Source organism: Oncorhynchus tshawytscha, linkage group LG17, assembly GCF_018296145.1.
Source record: "Oncorhynchus tshawytscha isolate Ot180627B linkage group LG17, Otsh_v2.0, whole genome shotgun sequence".
In the NCBI taxonomy this organism is placed as follows: Eukaryota; Metazoa; Chordata; class Actinopteri; order Salmoniformes; family Salmonidae; genus Oncorhynchus; species Oncorhynchus tshawytscha.
Genome location: NC_056445.1, coordinates 2249535 through 2266959, shown reverse-complemented (window position 1 = coordinate 2266959; position 17425 = coordinate 2249535). Strand labels below are relative to the sequence as shown.

Here is a 17425-nt window from a genome sequence, read left to right as displayed (position 1 = left end):
TGCATTAAGAAGGAAAGAAAGTCCACAAATATATTTTTAACAAGGCACACCTGTTAATTGAAATGCATTCCAGGTGACTACCTCATGAAGCTGATTGAGAGAATGCCAAGAGTGTTCAGATCTGTCATCAAAGCAAAGGGTGGCTACTTTGATGAATCTCAAATATGTTGTTTAACACTTTTTTTGATCCTACACGATGTGTTAGAAAATAGTGAAAATTAAGAAAATCCCGGTAATGAGTAGGTGTGTCCAAACTTTTGACTGGTAATGTATACACTGAACAAAAATATAATTGCAACATGCAACAATTTCAAAGAGTTACAGTTCATATAAAGATGTCAGTCAATTGAAATAAATTCATGCGGCCCTAATCTATGGATTTCACATTCAGATACGAATCTGTTGGTCACAGATACCAGTATATGGTGTGTCCACCACTTTCCTCATGGAGTGCAACACATCTCTGTCACAGAGTTGATCAGGCTGTTGATTGTGTTGTACTACTCCTCTTCAGTGTCTGTGCGAAGTTGCTGGATATTGGTGAGAACCTTGAACACGCTGTCGTACACCTCGATCTAGAGCATCCCAAACAGGTTCAATGGGTGACATATCTGGTGTGTATGCAGGCCATGGAAGAACTGGGACATTTTCAGCTTCCAGGAATTGTGTACAGATGCTTGCGACATGGTGTCGTGCATTATAATGCTGAAACATAAGGGGTTGGCGGTGGATGAATGGCAGGAAAATGGGCCTCAGGATCTCGTAATGTTATCTCTGTGCATTCAAATTGCCATCGATAAAATACAATTGTGTTTGTTGTCCTTAGCTTGTGCTATGGACAATGGGGCACTCTGTTCACAATGTTGACATCAGCAAACCGCTCGCCCATCCAACGCCATAAATGTGGTCTGTGCTTGTGAGGCAGGTTGGACGTACTGCCAAATTCTCTAAAACGATGTTGGATGTGGCTTATTGCAGAGAAATTAACGTTAAATTCTCTGGCAACAGCTCTGGTGGACATTCCTGCAGTCAGCATGCCAATTGTGTGCTCCCTCAAAACTTGAGACATCTGTGGCATTGTGTTGTGTGAGAAAACTGCACATTTTACAATGGCGTTTTTTTGTCCCCAGCATGCTGTTTAATTAATCAACTGGATTATCTTGGCAATGGAGAAATGCTTACTAACAAGTTGTAAACAAATGTGCACAGAATCTGAGAGAAATAAGATATTTGTGAGAATAGACAATTTCGGGGTTATATTATTTTAGCTCATGAAACAAATCAAATTTTATTTGTCGCATACACATGGTTAGCAGATGTTAGTGCAAGTGTAGCTAAATGCTTGTGCTTCTAGTTCCGACAATGCAGTAATAACCAACAAGTAATCTAGCTAACAATTCCAAAACTACTACCTTATAGACACAACTGTAAGGGGATAAAAAATATGTACATAAGATATATGAATGAGTGATGGTACAGAGCGGCATAGGCAAGATACAGTAGATGGTATTGAGTGCAGTATATACATATGAGATGAGTATCTAAACAAAGTGGCATAGTTAAAGTGGCTAGTGATACATGTATTACATAAGGATGCAGTAGATGATATAGAGTACAGTATATACGTATACAAATGAGATGAATGATGTAGGGTATGTAAACATTACATTAGGTAGCATTGTTTAAAGTGGCTAGTGATATATTTTACTCATTTCCCATCAATTCCCATTATTAAAGTGGCTGGAGTTGAGTCAGTGTGTTGGCAGCAGCCACTCAATGTTAGTGGTGGCTGTTTAACAGTCTGATGGCCTTGAGATAGAAGCTGTTTTTCAGTCTCTCGGTCCCAGCTTTGATGCACCTGTACTGACCTCGCCTTCTGGATGATAGCGGGGTGAACAGGCAGTGGCTCGGGTGGTTGTTGTCCTTGATGATCTTTATGGCCTTCCTGTGACATCGGGTGGTGTAGGTGTCCTGGAGGGCAGGTAGTTTGCCCCCGGTGATGCGTTGTGCAGACCTCACTACCCTCTGGAGAGCCTTACGGTTGTGGGCGGAGCAGTTGCCGTACCAGGCTGTGATACAGCCCGACAGGATGCTCTCGATTGTGCATCTGTAGAAGTTTGTGAGTGCTTTTGGTGACAAGCCGAATTTCTTCAGCCTCCTGAGGTTGAAGAGGCGCCGCTGCGCCTTCTTCACAATGCTGTCTGTGTGGGTGGACCAATTCAGTTTGTCTGTGATGTGTACGCCGAGGAACTTAAAACTTACTACCCTCTCCACTACTGTTCCATCGATGTGGATAGGGGGGTGTTCCCTCTGCTGTTTCCTGAAGTCCACAATCATCTCCTTAGTTTTGCTGACGTTGAGTGTGAGGTTATTTTCCTGACACCACACTCCGAGGGCCCTCACCTCCTCCCTGTAGGCCATCTAGCTGTTGTTGGTAATCAAGCCTACCACTGTTGTGTCGTCCGCAAACTTGATGATTGAGTTGGAGGCGTGCGTGGCCACGCAGTAGTGGGTGAACATGGAGTACAGGAGAGGGCTCAGAACGCACCCTTGTGGAGCCCCAGTGTTGAGGATCAGCGGGGTGGAGATGTTGTTGCCTGTGACCAAAACTTTACATCTTGCATTTATATTTTTGATCAGTGTAATTTCTTATACCTAACATGCTGACCAGACCGGACACGTCGCAAAATAATTTAGAAATCCATGTTATGCAATTATTGCACCCACACTGGTTGCGCACGGCAATGTGCGTCAGGCAGATACAGGACAGCAGGGCAAGCAGAATGGTCAGAACTGGGAAAAACTAGGAAACAGAACTAGAGAAACAGGAAGGCGGGAAAGAACGCTTGTAAGACCTGACAAGACGAACTGGCAACAAACAGAGAGTACAGCTATAAATACATCGGGGATAACGGCAAGATGGGTGACACCTGGAAGGGGATGGAGACAAACAAAGACAGGTGAAACAGATCAGGGTGTGACAAACCATTATCTTAAAGTGCCTTGTGGATCTCTCCATTTAGAGCAACCTACATCAATAATATCTTATAACTGTTACGGTTTTCTTCTATCTCCTCCTCTGACGAAGAGGTGTAGCAAGGATCGGACCAAAATGCAGCGTGGTAATTTTGATACATGTTTAATACACGACTAAACACGACAATACAAAAACAATAAACGTAACGTGAAAACCGAAACAGCCTAAACTGGTGCAAACTAACACAGAGACAGGAACAATCACCCACCAAACACTCAAAGAATATGGCTGCCTAAATATGGTTCCCAATCAGAGACAACGAGAATCACCTGCTTCTGATTGAGAACCACCTCAGGCAACCATAGACTATGCTAGAAAACCCCACTAAGCTACAATCCCAAAACCTACGAAAAACCCCCATACATAAACACAACACAAAATAAACCCATGTCACACCCTGGCCTGACCAAATAAATAAAGAAAACACAAACTACTAAGACCAGGGCGTGACAGAACCCCCAAGGTGCGGACTCCCGGCCGCACACCTAAACCCATAGGGGAGGGTCCGGGTGGGCGTCTGTCCACGGTGGCGGCTCCGGCTCGGGACGTGGACCCCACTCCAACCAAGTCTTAGTCCCCTTGTAACGCGTCCTTAAATTAGCGACCCTCGCCGCCGACCTAGGCCTAATAACCCTCACCAAGGACCCCACTGGACTGAGGGGCAGTTCGGGACTGAGGTAGCTCGGGACTGAGGGGAAGCTCGGGACTGAGGAGAAGCTCGGGACTGAGGGGAAGCTCGGGACTGAGGGGAAGCTCAGGACTGTGGGGAAGCTCAGGACTGTGGGGAAGGGACTGAGGGGAAGCTCGGGACTGAGGGGAAGCTCGGGACTGAGGGGTAGCTCGGGACTGAGGGGTAGCTCGGGACTGAGGGGTAGCTCAGCACTGAGGGGAAGCTCAGCACTGAGGGGAAGCTCAGCACTGAGAGGAAGCCCAGTACTGAGAGGAAGCCCAGTACTGAGAGGAAGCTCAGGCAGGTAATTGGCTCTGGCAGATCCTGGCTAGCTGGTGGTTCTGGCAGATCCTGGCTGACTGGCGGATCCTGGCTGACTGGCGGATCTGGAAGATCCTGGCTGACTGGCGGATCCTGGCTGACTGGCGGATCTGGAAGATCATGGCTGACTGGCGGATCTGGAAGATCATGGCTGACTGGCGGCTCTAACTGCTCTGGCTGCTCCATGCAGACTGGCAGCTCCGGCTGCTCCATGCAGACTGGCAGCTCCGGCTGCTCCATGCAGACTGGCAGCTCCGGCTGCTCCATGCAGACTGGCAGCTCCGGCTGCTCCATGCAGACTGGCAGCTCCGGCTGCTCCATGCAGACTGGCAGCTCCGGCTGCTCCATGCAGACTGGCAGCTCTGGCTGCTCCATGCAGACTGGCAGCTCTGGCTGCTCCATGCAGACTGACAGCTCTGGCTGCTCCATGCAGACTGGCAGCTCTGGCTGCGCTGAACAGGCAGGAGACTCCGGCAGCGCTGGAGAGGAGGAAGGCTCTGGCAGCGCTAAACAGGCGGGAGACTCCGACAGCGCTGGAGAGGAGGAAGGTTCTGGCAGCGCTGAACAGGCGAGGCGCACTGAAGGCCTGGTGCGTGGTGCTGGCACTGGTGGTACTGGGCCGAGAACACGCACAGGAAGCCTGGTGCGGGGAGCTGCCACCGGAGGACTGGTGTGTGAAGGTGGCACAGGATGGACCGGACCGTGAAGGCGTACTGGAGAGCCTGAGAGCAGGGCTGGCACAGGACGTGCAAGGCTAGGGAAGTGCACAGGGGGACTAGTGCGTGAGACTGGCACAATCTTCACCAGCCGACTAGCACGCACCTCAGGACGAGTATGGAGCGCTGACCCAGGTGCCATGAAATCCCTGACACGCTCCGTCGGGCGAATATCGTACCTAAAGCACCAAACCAGCAACTCCCTCATAACTCTCTCCTCCACTTTCCCCATTAACTCCTTCACAGTCTCTGCTTCGCTCACCTCCAACACCGGCTCTGGTTCTGGTCTCCTCCTTGGCTCCTCACGATAAACAGTGGGAGTTGGCTCAGGTCTGAACCCTGACTCTGCCACACTCTCCCTGAGCCCCCCCCCCCCAAGAAATTTTTGGGGCTGACTCTCGGGCTTCCTTCTGCGCCGCCGTGCTTGTCTCTTCAACTCCATTCTCCTATAACCCTCTTCGCACTGCTCCAGCGAATCCCAGGCAGGCTCCGGCACTCTCCCTGGGTCGACCGCCCACCTGTCTACTTCCTCCCAAGTCGTATATTCCAAATTTTGTTGCTCCTGCTGCCGCTGCCTGTCACCACGCCGCTTGGTCCTGTTGTGGTGGGTGATTCTGTTACGGTTTTCTTCTATCTCCTCCTCAGACGAAGAGGTGTAGCAAGGATCGGACCAAAATGCAGCGTGGTAATTTTGATACATGTTTAATACACGAATAAACACGACAATACAAAAACAATAAACGTAACGTGAAAACCGAAACAGCCTAAACTGGTGCAAACTAACACAGAGACAGGAACAATCACCCACCAAACACTCAAAGAATATGGCTGCCTAAATATGGTTCCCAATCAGAGACAACGAGAATCACCTGCTTCTGATTGAGAACCACCTCAGGCAACCATAGACTATGCTAGAAAACCCCACTAAGCTACAATCCCAAAACCTACGAAAAACCCCCATACATAAACACAACACAAAATAAACCCATGTCACACCCTGGCCTGACCAAATAAATAAAGAAAACACAAAATACTAAGACCAGGGCGTGACAGAACCCCCCCAAGGTGCGGACTCCCGGCCGCACACCTAAACCCATAGGGGAGGGTCCGGGTGGGCGTCTGTCCACGGTGGCGGCTCCGGCTCGGGACGTGGACCCCACTCCAACCAAGTCTTAGTCCCCTTATAACGCGTCCTTAAATTAGTGACCCTCGCCGCCGACCTAGGCCTAATAACCCTCACCAAGGACCCCACTGGACTGAGGGGCAGTTCGGGACTGAGGTAGCTCGGGACTGAGGGGAAGCTCGGGACTGAGGAGAAGCTCGGGACTGAGGGGAAGCTCGGGACTGTGGGGAAGCTCGGGACTGTGGGGAAGCTCGGGACTGAGGGGAAGCTCGGGACTGAGGGGAAGCTTGGGACTGAGGGGAAGCTCGGGACTGAGGGGTAGCTCAGCACTGAGGGGAAGCTCAGCACTGAGGGGAAGCTCAGCACTGAGAGGAAGCTCAGCACTGAGAGGAAGCCCAGTACTGAGAGGAAGCTCAGGCAGGTAATTGGCTCTGGCAGATCCTGGCTAGCTGGTGGTTCTGGCAGATCCTGGCTGACTGGCGGATCCTGGCTGACTGGCGGATCTGGAAGATCCTGGCTGACTGGCGGATCCTGGCTGACTGGCGGATCTGGAAGATCATGGCTGACTGGCGGATCTGGAAGATCATGGCTGACTGGCGGATCCTGGCTGACTGGCGGATCTGGAAGATTCTGGCTGACTGGCGGATCCTGGCTGACTGGCGGATCTGGAAGATCCTGGCTGACTGGCGGATCTGGAAGATCATGGCTGACTGGCGGCTCTAACTGCTCTGGCTGCTCCATGCAGACTGGCAGCTCTGGCTGCTCCATGCAGACTGGCAGCTCCGGCTGCTCCATGCAGACTGGCAGCTCCGGCTGCTCCTTGCAGACTGGCAGCTCCGGCTGCTCCATGCAGACTGGCAGCTCCGGCTGCTCCATGCAGACTGGCAGCTCCGGCTGCTCCATGCAGACTGGCAGCTCCGGCTGCTCCATGCAGACTGGCAGCTCCGGCTGGTCCATGCAGACTGGCAGCTCTGGCTGCTCCATGCAGACTGGCAGCTCTGGCTGCGCTGAACAGGCAGGAGACTCCGGCAGCGCTGGAGAGGAGGAAGGCTCTGGCAGCGCTGGAGAGGAGGAAGGCTCTGGCAGCGCTGAACAGGCAGGAGACTCCGGCAGCGCTGGAGAGGAGGAAGGCTCTGGCAGCGCTGGAGAGGAGGAAGGCTCTGGCAGCGCTGGAGAGGAGAAAGGTTCTGGCAGCGCTGAACAGGCGAGGCGCACTGAAGGCCTGGTGCGTGGTGCTGGCACTGGTGGTACTGGGCCGAGAACACGCACAGGAAGCCTGGTGCGGGGAGCTGCCACCGGAGGACTGGTGTGTGAAGGTGGCACAGGATGGACCGGACCGTGAAGGCGTACTGGAGAGCCTGAGAGCAGGGCTGGCACAGGACGTGCAAGGCTAGGGAAGTGCACAGGGGGACTAGTGCGTGAGACTGGCACAATCTTCACCAGCCGACTAGCACGCACCTCAGGACGAGTATGGAGCGCTGACCCAGGTGCCATGAAATCCCTGACACGCTCCGTCGGGCGAATATCGTACCTAAAGCACCAAACTAGCAACTCCCTCATAACTCTCTCCTCCACTTTCCCCATTAACTCCTTCACAGTCTCTGCTTCGCTCACCTCCAACACCGGCTCTGGTTCTGGTCTCCTCACGATAAACAGTGGGAGTTGGCTCAGGTCTGAACCCTGACTCTGCCACACTCTCCCTGAGCCCCCCCCCCCCAAGAAATTTTTGGGGCTGACTCTCGGGCTTCCTTCTGCGCCGCCGTGCTTGTCACTTCAACTCCATTCTCCTATAACCCTCTTCGCACTGCTCCAGCGAATCCCAGGCAGGCTCCGGCACTCTCCCTGGGTCGACCGCCCACCTGTCTACTTCCTCCCAAGTCGTATATTCCAAATTTTGTTGCTCCTGCTGCCGCTGCCTGTCACCACGCCGCTTGGTCCTGTTGTGGTGGGTGATTCTGTTACGGTTTTCTTCTATCTCCTCCTCTGACGAAGAGGTGTAGCAAGGATCGGACCAAAATGCAGCGTGGTAATTTTGATACATGTTTAATACACGAATAAACACGACAATACAAAAACAATAAACGTAACGTGAAAACCGAAACAGCCTAAACTGGGGCAAACTAACACAGAGACAGGAACAATCACCAACCAAACACTCAAAGAATATGGCTGCCTAAATATGGTTCCCAATCAGAGACAACGAGAATCACCTGCCTCTGATTGAGAACCGCCTCAGGCAACCATAGACTATGCTAGAAAACCCCACTAAGCCACAATCCCAAAACCTACGAAAAACCCCCATACATAAACACAACACAAAATAAACCCATGTCACACCCTGGCCTGACCAAATAAAGAAAGAAAGCACAAAATACTAAGACCAGGGCGTGACAATAACAATAACTCTTATTACTCCATGTCATCAATCAAATCAAATGTATTTATAAAGCCCTTGTTACATAAGCAGATGTCACAATGTGCTTATACAGAAACCCAGCCTAAAACCCCAAACAGCAAGCAATGCAGAAGCACAGTGGCTAGGAAAAACAACCTAGCCCTTTTACACATACGAACACATGGGTGTGATCATTTTACAGTGGTCCCTACAGCGTATGCTCAAACCGGTGTGATTAGATCACTTAAAATGTCCAGTTACGATTGACACAACAGTCAGTGTTTGAGCTGGCCACACTGATTTAGCACAGAAACATTTTGCACAGTCTTTACAACATGTTGTCCTTAATGTGAGCAGTTTATTTTTGGATGCAATGTTCTGTGAATGTCTGAAGTAGAAACAGCATTACACAATTCTCATCCAAACCGGAAAATGTAGGCTACATTAGTCGTAGCTAACTGAAGAAAGAGTGACCTAACACAAGCGGTCATATTTAGCTAACTCTTGGCTGACCGAAACCATATTATAAATTAGCTAATAGAAATTACTATTTACAATTCATCACATCATGTGTGACCTCACCAGTGATCAAAATAATTGACAAACACTTTCCAAAAATCAAAAGTAATCCGACGATGGGTAGTTTGTGTGCCATCATAATTGTTTTTTCGTGTCAACCAAAGACAAGAGGTTACAAGATGAGTTGGGTCTGTTTGCATCATTCACTTCCATAATTCAATTCCAGAAGTTTACTCGAAAGATGGGTGAACCATCCCTTCACTTCATTTTATTATAACATCTTTGGTCTGACAGACGTTTATATGACAGCTAGAATGCATTGTAAGATGTCAACAAACATAGCACCACACGTAGCTGGCAATTAGCTTAGAATGAATTAACTCATCATAATCAGTACAACCTTCAAAGTATTTTACACACATCACCAGTACTTGAAACCATATCAATACAACTGTAAGTACATTATTCTCCATATAGACATACGGTGTGCTACAGTAGAAACGACAACACGATATATAAAAACTATAATGATAGCGTAATAAGGCACTTACTTTGATAGGAACGCACACATGTCCAAAGTTATTACTAGTAGTGGAGGCAATGCGGGCAACAGATAGAAAATGTGCCAGGGGGTAAAAAGTTAGTGCTCTCATCATAGAGATAAGTTTGTCCTGCTCAGTAATACCTCAAACATAAATTGTCACCCACAGTGAAATGGGTTACTTCTATGTGAATTAATGAGGAGGTGGAACACACCTCAATTCAAACTGTTGCTAGAAAATACATTCAAATTGACAAGTTGAGAAAGCTTATAGATAATTAGCAGGCAGCGTGCCTTGGTTTGAGGGCTGCGTGGGTTAACTGTCCTGTTGAGTAACAATCACATTTTGTAACAGTGAGTGCATTCTGACATCAGGCCCATTAAAAATGCTCATGCTGGGGCAACCGTAAGAGATATTTGGAACTCACATGTGAAAAGGCTAGAAAGGCAGAAACCTAGAGAGAAACCAGGCACTGAGGGGTGGCCAGTCCTGTTCTAGCTGAGCCGGGTGGAGATTATACGAGTACGTGGCCATTAAGGCCAGCTCGTTCTTCAAGATGTTTCAAACATTCATAGATGACCAGCAGGGTCAACTAATAATCATATTGGTTGTGGAGGGTGCAACAGGTCAGCACCTCAGGAGTAAATGTCAGTTGTCTTTTCATAGCCAAGCATTCAGAGGTCAAGACAGCAGGTGTGCTAGAGAGCGGGAGAGAGGGTCATCTTAGCATAACTTTCACTCTGAACTCTAAAAATATTCCCCCACATAGCTTTCAACAGTTATCCCCAATTGAAATATAAAAGTTTATCGCAATAACAATAAGATCTGATAATATAACCTAAAGCTGATCAATGTCTTTACATTTCTTATTTCAGTTACATTCTTAGGTCAGGATAGTTGTTGATTGTGATAGTACTTTCTTGGGCGACCTCCAATCTCCATCCCAAACCACAAATTCCTTTCATTTACATTGTTAAATAATATGTGTGAAAAATATTTTTGGTGAACAAATGTTTTATCTTGCCATTATAGTAGGGTTGGTAGCAACATTGTGGAAATCTGCTGCAGCTCAAGTCAACTACAAACTCCACAATGGAATGCTCTCTCTATGGGCTGGTTGGCTAGCTCACTAGCAAACTTTGGTTCACACAATAATACCAAAGACTATCAGCATGTAACGTAGCTAGTTAGCTGTAAAATCACCTAAACAAACTGCACTATCAATTTAGATGTCTACAATCTCACCATGTTCAACCTGCAGATCACTGTGCCTCACAGAGTGGAATATAACATTCGCAACAGCAGATATACTTTGAGGACATGGGAAATGTTGCCCATGCTACGTTGAAGGGCCGCGCGGTGCATTCTGGGTGATTCTGGGACAAGGAGCACAATCTATCAAGGAGTGAATGGGAGTCTATTGGGAGCTAGCTAAAAAAAACAGCACGAATTTCGTCAACAAGAAGTACATTACAAATATTTTTCAAGATGTGAGATAATTAACTTGCTCTCTGTAGTATAGTATAGCTTTGGAATCGTGACACGTTTCTCGGCATATACACTGACTGATTCAGTCAGTAATGCTGAAGGTCCACGCTGTAGCGCGATTGAAATGTACAGGCAATGTTCCCACATTCAGAGAATGCATTTACGGTAAATGCTGCAAATGTCACCTCAATAGGTTACTACCTTTAAATTTCAACCGAGGCCACGGCGCCGATCTTCAGCGCAACAGATTAATATCTAGGCCCTGCTGATGTATTTAGACTAAACTTGAATTGTCTCCCATTTACACCAATTTATGTGTGAAAATCTGAGTTATGTGTGCAGATTATTCAACTTCAAAAGTTTCAATGCATGCAAGTTTATTGTTCTGCCATTGAAAAAAGGCAGTTAACCCACTGTTCCTAGGCAGAAATTGAAAATAAGAATTTGTTATTAACTGACTTGCCTAGTTAACAAAAAAAAATCCTAGTTAAATGAAATAAAAATATATAAATAGTTGTGGGGTATAGTTAATTAAAATCAGATCACATTTTGTTGGTCACATACACATATTTAGCAGATGTTATTGCGGGTGTAGCGAAATAATTGTGTTCCGAGCTTGTGTGTATTCATAACAATACACACAAATCTAAAAGTAAAATAATGGAGTTAAGAAATGAATAAATATTTGGATGAGCAATGTCAGAGTGGCATTGACTAAAATACAGTAGAATAGAATACAGTATATACAGTGGGGCAAAAAAGTATTTAGTCAGCCACCAATTGTGCAAGTTCTCCCACTTAAAAAGATGAGAGAGGCCTGTAATTTTCATCATAGGTACACTTCAACTATGACAGACAAAATGAGAAAAAAATCCAGAAAATCACACTGTAGGATTTTTAATGAATTTATTTGCAAATTATGGTGGAAAATATTATTTGTTACTTTGTTACCTTGTTATATACCCTTTGTTGGCAATGACAGAGTTTTCTGTAAGTCTTCACAAGGTTTTCACACACTGTTGCTGGTATTTTGGTCCATTCCTCCATGCAGATCTCCTCTAGAGCAATGATGTTTTGGGGCTGTTGCTGGGCAACACGGACTTTTAACTCTCTCCAAAGATTTTCTATGGGGTTGAGATCTGGAGACTGGCTAGGCCACTCCAGGACCTTGAAATGCTTCTTACGAAGCCACTCCTTCGTTGCCCAGGCGGTGTGTTTGGGATCATTGTCATGCTGAAAGACCCAGCCACGTTTCATTCTTCAATGCCCTTGCTGATGGAAGGAGGTTTTCACTCAAAATCTCACGATACATGGCCCCATTCATTCTTTCCTTTACACGGATCAGGCGTCCTGGTCCCTTTGCAGAAAAACAGCCCCAAATGATGATGTTTCCACCCCCATGCTTCACAGTAGGTATGGTGTTCTTTGGATGCAACTCAGCATTCTTTGTCCTCCAAACACGACGAGTTGAGTTTTTACCAAAAAGTTCTATTTTGGTTTCATCTGACCATATGACATTCTCCAATCTTCTTCTGGATCATCCAAATGCTCTCTAGCAAACTTCAGACGGGCCTGGACATGTACTGGCTTAAGCAGGGAGACACGTCTGGCACTGCAGGATTTGAGTCCCTGGCGGCGTAGTGTGTTACTGATGGTAGGCTTTGTTACTTTGGTCCCAGCTCTCTGCAGGTCATTCACTAGGTCCCCCCGTGTGGTTCTGGGATTTTTGCTCACCGTTCTTGTGATCATTTTGACCCCACGGGGTGAGATCTTGCGTGGAGCCCCAGATCGAGGGAGATTATCAGTGGTCTTGTATGTCTTCCATTGCCTAATAATTGCTCCCACAGTTGATTTCTTCAAACCAAGCTGCTTACCTATTTCAGATTCAGTCTTCCCAGCCTGGTGCAGGTCTACAATTTTGTTTCTGGTGTCCTTTGACAGCTCTTTGGTCTTGGCCATAGTGGAGTTTGGAGTGTGACTGTTTGAGGTTGTGGACAGGTATCTTTTATACTGATAACAAGTTCAAACAGGTGCCATTAATACAGGTAACGAGTGGAGGACAGAGGAGCCTCTTAAAGAAGAAGTTACAGGTCTGTGAGAGCCAGAAATCTTGCTTGTTTGTAGGAATTTTTTTTCTCATATTGGCTGTCATAGTTGAAGTGTACCTATGATGAAAATTACAGGCCTCTCTCATCTTTTTAAGTGGGAGAACTTGCACAATTGGTGGCTGACTAAATACTTTTTTGCCCCACTGTATATATGAAAGGAGTTTAGTGGGATGTAAACATTATTAAAGTGACCAAAGTTGCTTAGGAGCTAGAAGCAGAGCTGCCATGTCTGTCAGCGCCATCTTCTCATCACCCCTAATTTTCGGTCTATATCAGATACTTTCATATACCTGATGTGCGCTTGATTTAATTTCACAGACCCAATGAAGCAGTCATTGGGTCCAGCAGCACACCACCCTGCATACCACTGCTGGCTTGCTTCTGGAGCTAGGCAGGGTTGGTCCTGGTCAGTCCCTGGATGGGAGACCAGATGCTGCTGGAAGTGGTGTTGGAGGGCCAGTAGGAGGCACTATTTCCTCTGGTCTAAATAATATCCCAATGCCCCAGGGCAGTGATTGGGGACACTGCCCTGTGTAGGGGGATGTTAAATGGGTGTCCTGACTCTCTGAGGTCATTAAAGATCCCATGGCACTTATCGTAAGAGTAGGGGTGTTAACCCTGGTGTTCTGGCTAAATTCCCAATCTGGCCCTCAAACCATCACGGTAAACTAATAATCCCCAGTTTACAATTGGCTCATTCATCCTGTAACTATCCCCCAGGTCGTTGCTGTAAATGAGAATGTGTTCTCAGTCAATTTACCTGGTAAAATAACAGATAAAAAAACACTTTAATAATTGTATGTGTATTTGACCCAGGTGTGGTACATGTAGAGAAGTGGTGTACTCCTAAATTTCCTTTTTATGTTCCACAGATGACACTCCAATGAACAACTCACAACTAGGTAAGCCCTTCATATTTAGTTCCTGATAATCTACCCAAACTCTTGTTCCTTCTCATTCCCTTCCAAAATGAATATTAGCATTTTTTGCACTTCATGTCCAAATCATCTTAAAGTAACTTGATTTCACTACACAATATATTTTACATACTTAAATATGATATGGATATGAAATGCACATTTGGAAGTGGCCAGGTAAACAAAACCTGGCCAAAATGGATTGCTGTCATACCTTGTCAATAGACTGCTTACAGAGTAAAGAAACCAATATTTGTAATTTGAATGAACTATCCCTTTAACATTGCAGCGCAGAAATAAGTGTCAATAACATTGTAATAGTATGGCAATAAATTGGGTTAAAGTATGTGTAAGGTTGTTCGGATTTCTGTTTAGCGTCGCGCGTTAAACGATACCAATAGGATTTTTACATTGTTGCGACTAGTCTTCCTTTAACAACTTTTGATGCAAGAAATTCTAAAGAAATACTGAAATAGCAATGTCACTGTTACTTTTCTTCTTAGATTTTAGCAGGCATTATCATTATTCTCATAATAATCAACTGCCCTATTTCTTTCATTGGTCTTTTTTGTTTGTTGTAGCTCAACTAAACAGCCCAGTGTTTCGGATGAACACGGTGACCAGCGCACTTATCTCAGGCATCATCATCCTTGGTGTAATGAGCCTGTGTTTCTTCATCTTATCCCTTACCCTCCTCAAGGGCAAGAGGGCCCCACCGACCATCTTGTCGGGGGCTTGCAACCCAGCTTTCAACTAACTCCAGCGATCGCCCCTGCTCCCAAGATCTTGCCTTCCCCCTCTCCATGAGGACACTACGGAGAGAGTGGGACTCACATGTACACATTTAGAGTAGAGTGAAAAGCCCAAATTGTTCATTTATATGAATGTAAACTGTACTGTATAATTCATGTTAGCATAGGTATAGTTGACATCTCGAGAATGTATATTTCTTTGTATGTATTGTACTTATATTGTTTCAACCCAGTGACAGTCCGGTTATTGTTAGGCGTTTAATTTGCAAAGTGGATTTCAGTTCAATTTAATGCCTCAACTACTCGGCATGCTATTGCAGGGTAAAGGATAATTTACAAGAAATGGATATAGTCTAGAATAAACTGGTCTAACACCAAATTCTTGTTTAGTTGGTATGTTTACAGGGAGAAATGTAAACAGTGTCCTTGAAATGGATATAAATGAGTGACCTCTAAACAACATCCTATGCAATAATTTTAAAAACTCAGAAAAGAGCCTGGGGTTGGATTTCGTTAATTTCTTGAAAAGACTTAGACCAAAGCTAAAACAAAAATGTACCAGTTACATTTTATATCCATTATGTTATTAATATTGCTGATAGGTACCATAGTTAGTATAATGATTATAATACATTCATTGAGAGGTCATTACTCATGAATGCTAGGTAAATGCTCTACCTAAATTAATGCAATCTTCAAATAGTTTTACTAGTTTAAATTACATTTTGGATTGTCATTAGGCTTTTTAGTCAAATGTGTATGAAGAGTTTAATTCCAAAACGCTATAATATACATTTTCTGAAATGTTGGTTATATTAGCTTTTATTGTTTAAATAAATTCTGAAAGGGATTGGTCTGTTTGTTTGAAATCTACAAAAAAATGGTTTCATTTCAGAGAGAGAGAGAAAAATCATGTTTTGTTGCAAAATGCTATATATCCGCCGCCCTTTCAGAGAACAAAGTAGCACAGCTAGGTTTTATGAAGTCAAATGTGACATAACTACTTATAAATGACTGTACAAAATATACAGTGCCTTGCGAAAGTATTCGGCCCCCTTGAACTTTGCGACCTTTTGCCACATTTCAGGCTTCAAACATAGATATAAAACTGTATTTTTTTTGTGAAGAATCAACAACAAGTGGGACACAATCATGAAGTGGAACGACATTTATTGGATATTTCAAACTTTTTTAACAAATCAAAAACTGAAAAATTGGGCGTGCAAAATTATTCAGCCCCCTTAAGTTAATACTTTGTAGCGCCACTTTTTGCTGTGATTACAGCTGTAAGTCGCTTGGGGTATGTCTCTATCAGTTTTGCACATCGAGAGACTGACATTTTTTCCCATTCCTCCTTGCAAAACAGCTCGAGCTCAGTGAGGTTGGATGGAGAGCATTTGTGAACAGCAGTTTTCAGTTCTTTCCACAGATTCTCGATTGGATTCAGGTCTGGACTTTGACTTGGCCATTCTAACACCTGGATATGTTTATTTTTGAACCATTCCATTGTAGATTTTGCTTTATGTTTTGGATCATTGTCTTGTTGGAAGACAAATCTCCGTCCCAGTCTCAGGTCTTTTGCAGACTAAATCAGGTTTTCTTCCAGAATGGTCCTGTATTTGGCTCCATCCATCTTCCCATCAATTTTAACCATCTTCCCTGTCCCTGCTGAAGAAATGCAGGCCCAAACCATGATGCTGCCACCACCATGTTTGACAGTGGGGATGTTGTGTTCAGGGTGATGAGCTGTGTTGCTTTTACGCCAAACATAACGTTTTGCATTGTTGCCAAAAAGTTCAATTTTGGTTTCATCTGACCAGAGCACCTTCTTCCACATGTTTGGTGTGTCTCCCAGGTGGCTTGTGGCAAACTTTAAACGACACTTTTTATGGATATCTTTAAGAAATGGCTTTCTTCTTGCCACTCTTCCATAAAGGCCAGATTTGTGCAATATACGACTGATTGTTGTCCTATGGACAGAGTCTACCACCTCAGCTGTAGATCTCTGCAGTTCATCCAGAGTGATCATGGGCCTCTTGGCTGCATCCCTGATCAGTCTTCTCCTTGTATGAGCTGAAAGTTTAGAGGGACGGCCAGGTCTTGGTAGATTTGCAGTGGTCTGATACTCCTTCCATTTCAATATTATCGCTTGCACAGTACTCCTTGGGATGTTTAAAGCTTCGAAAATCTTTTTATATCCAAATCCGGCTTTAAACTTCTTCACAACAGTATCTCGGACCTACCTGGTGTGTTCCTTGTTCTTCATGATGCTCTCTGCGCTTTTAACGGACCTCTGAGACTATCACAGTGCAGGTGCATTTATACGGAGACTTGATTACACACAGGTGGATTGTATTTATCATCATTAGTCATTTAGGTCAACATTGGATCATTCAGAGATCATCACTGAACTTCTGGAGAGAGTTTGCTGCACTGAAAGTAAAGGGGCTGAATAATTTTGCACGCCCAATTTTTCAGTTTTTGATTTGTTAAAAAAGTTTGAAATATCCAATAAATGTCGTTCCACTTCATGATTGTGTCCCACTTGTTGTTGATTCTTCAAAAAAAAATACAGTTTTATATCTTTATGTTTGAAGACTGAAATGTGGCAAAACCTTTGTGACATCAATATATAGTGACAAAAATGTTTATATAAAAATGTTTATATATATATATATATATACACAAAAAATGGTTCAATCCAGTAATATGGGATCTGTATGTAAAATATAAACATGTTTGTAATTTAGCAGACGCTGATATCCAGAGTGACTTACAGTTAGTGCATTTATCTTATAGCTAGGTGGGACAACCACATATCACAGTCAAATATACAG

At 45.1% G+C, this 17425-nt stretch overlaps 2 protein-coding genes across 2 annotated transcripts in view; one reads left to right on the top strand and one right to left on the bottom strand.

The window, feature by feature from the left end:
• The window catches only part of LOC112217236 (zona pellucida-like domain-containing protein 1), a 50522-nt gene extending 35929 nt beyond the window's left edge, over positions 1-14593 (top strand). The window contains exons 9-10 of the mRNA XM_024377505.1: positions 13792-13821; positions 14418-14593. Of these exons, the coding sequence (XP_024233273.1) occupies positions 13792-13821; positions 14418-14593 (206 nt within the window). The remainder of the gene's footprint in view (positions 1-13791; positions 13822-14417) is intronic.
• The window catches only part of LOC121838636 (NLR family CARD domain-containing protein 3-like), a 733752-nt gene that overhangs the window by 231479 nt on the left and 484848 nt on the right, over positions 1-17425 (bottom strand). The gene's annotated exons all lie outside the window — the stretch shown is intronic.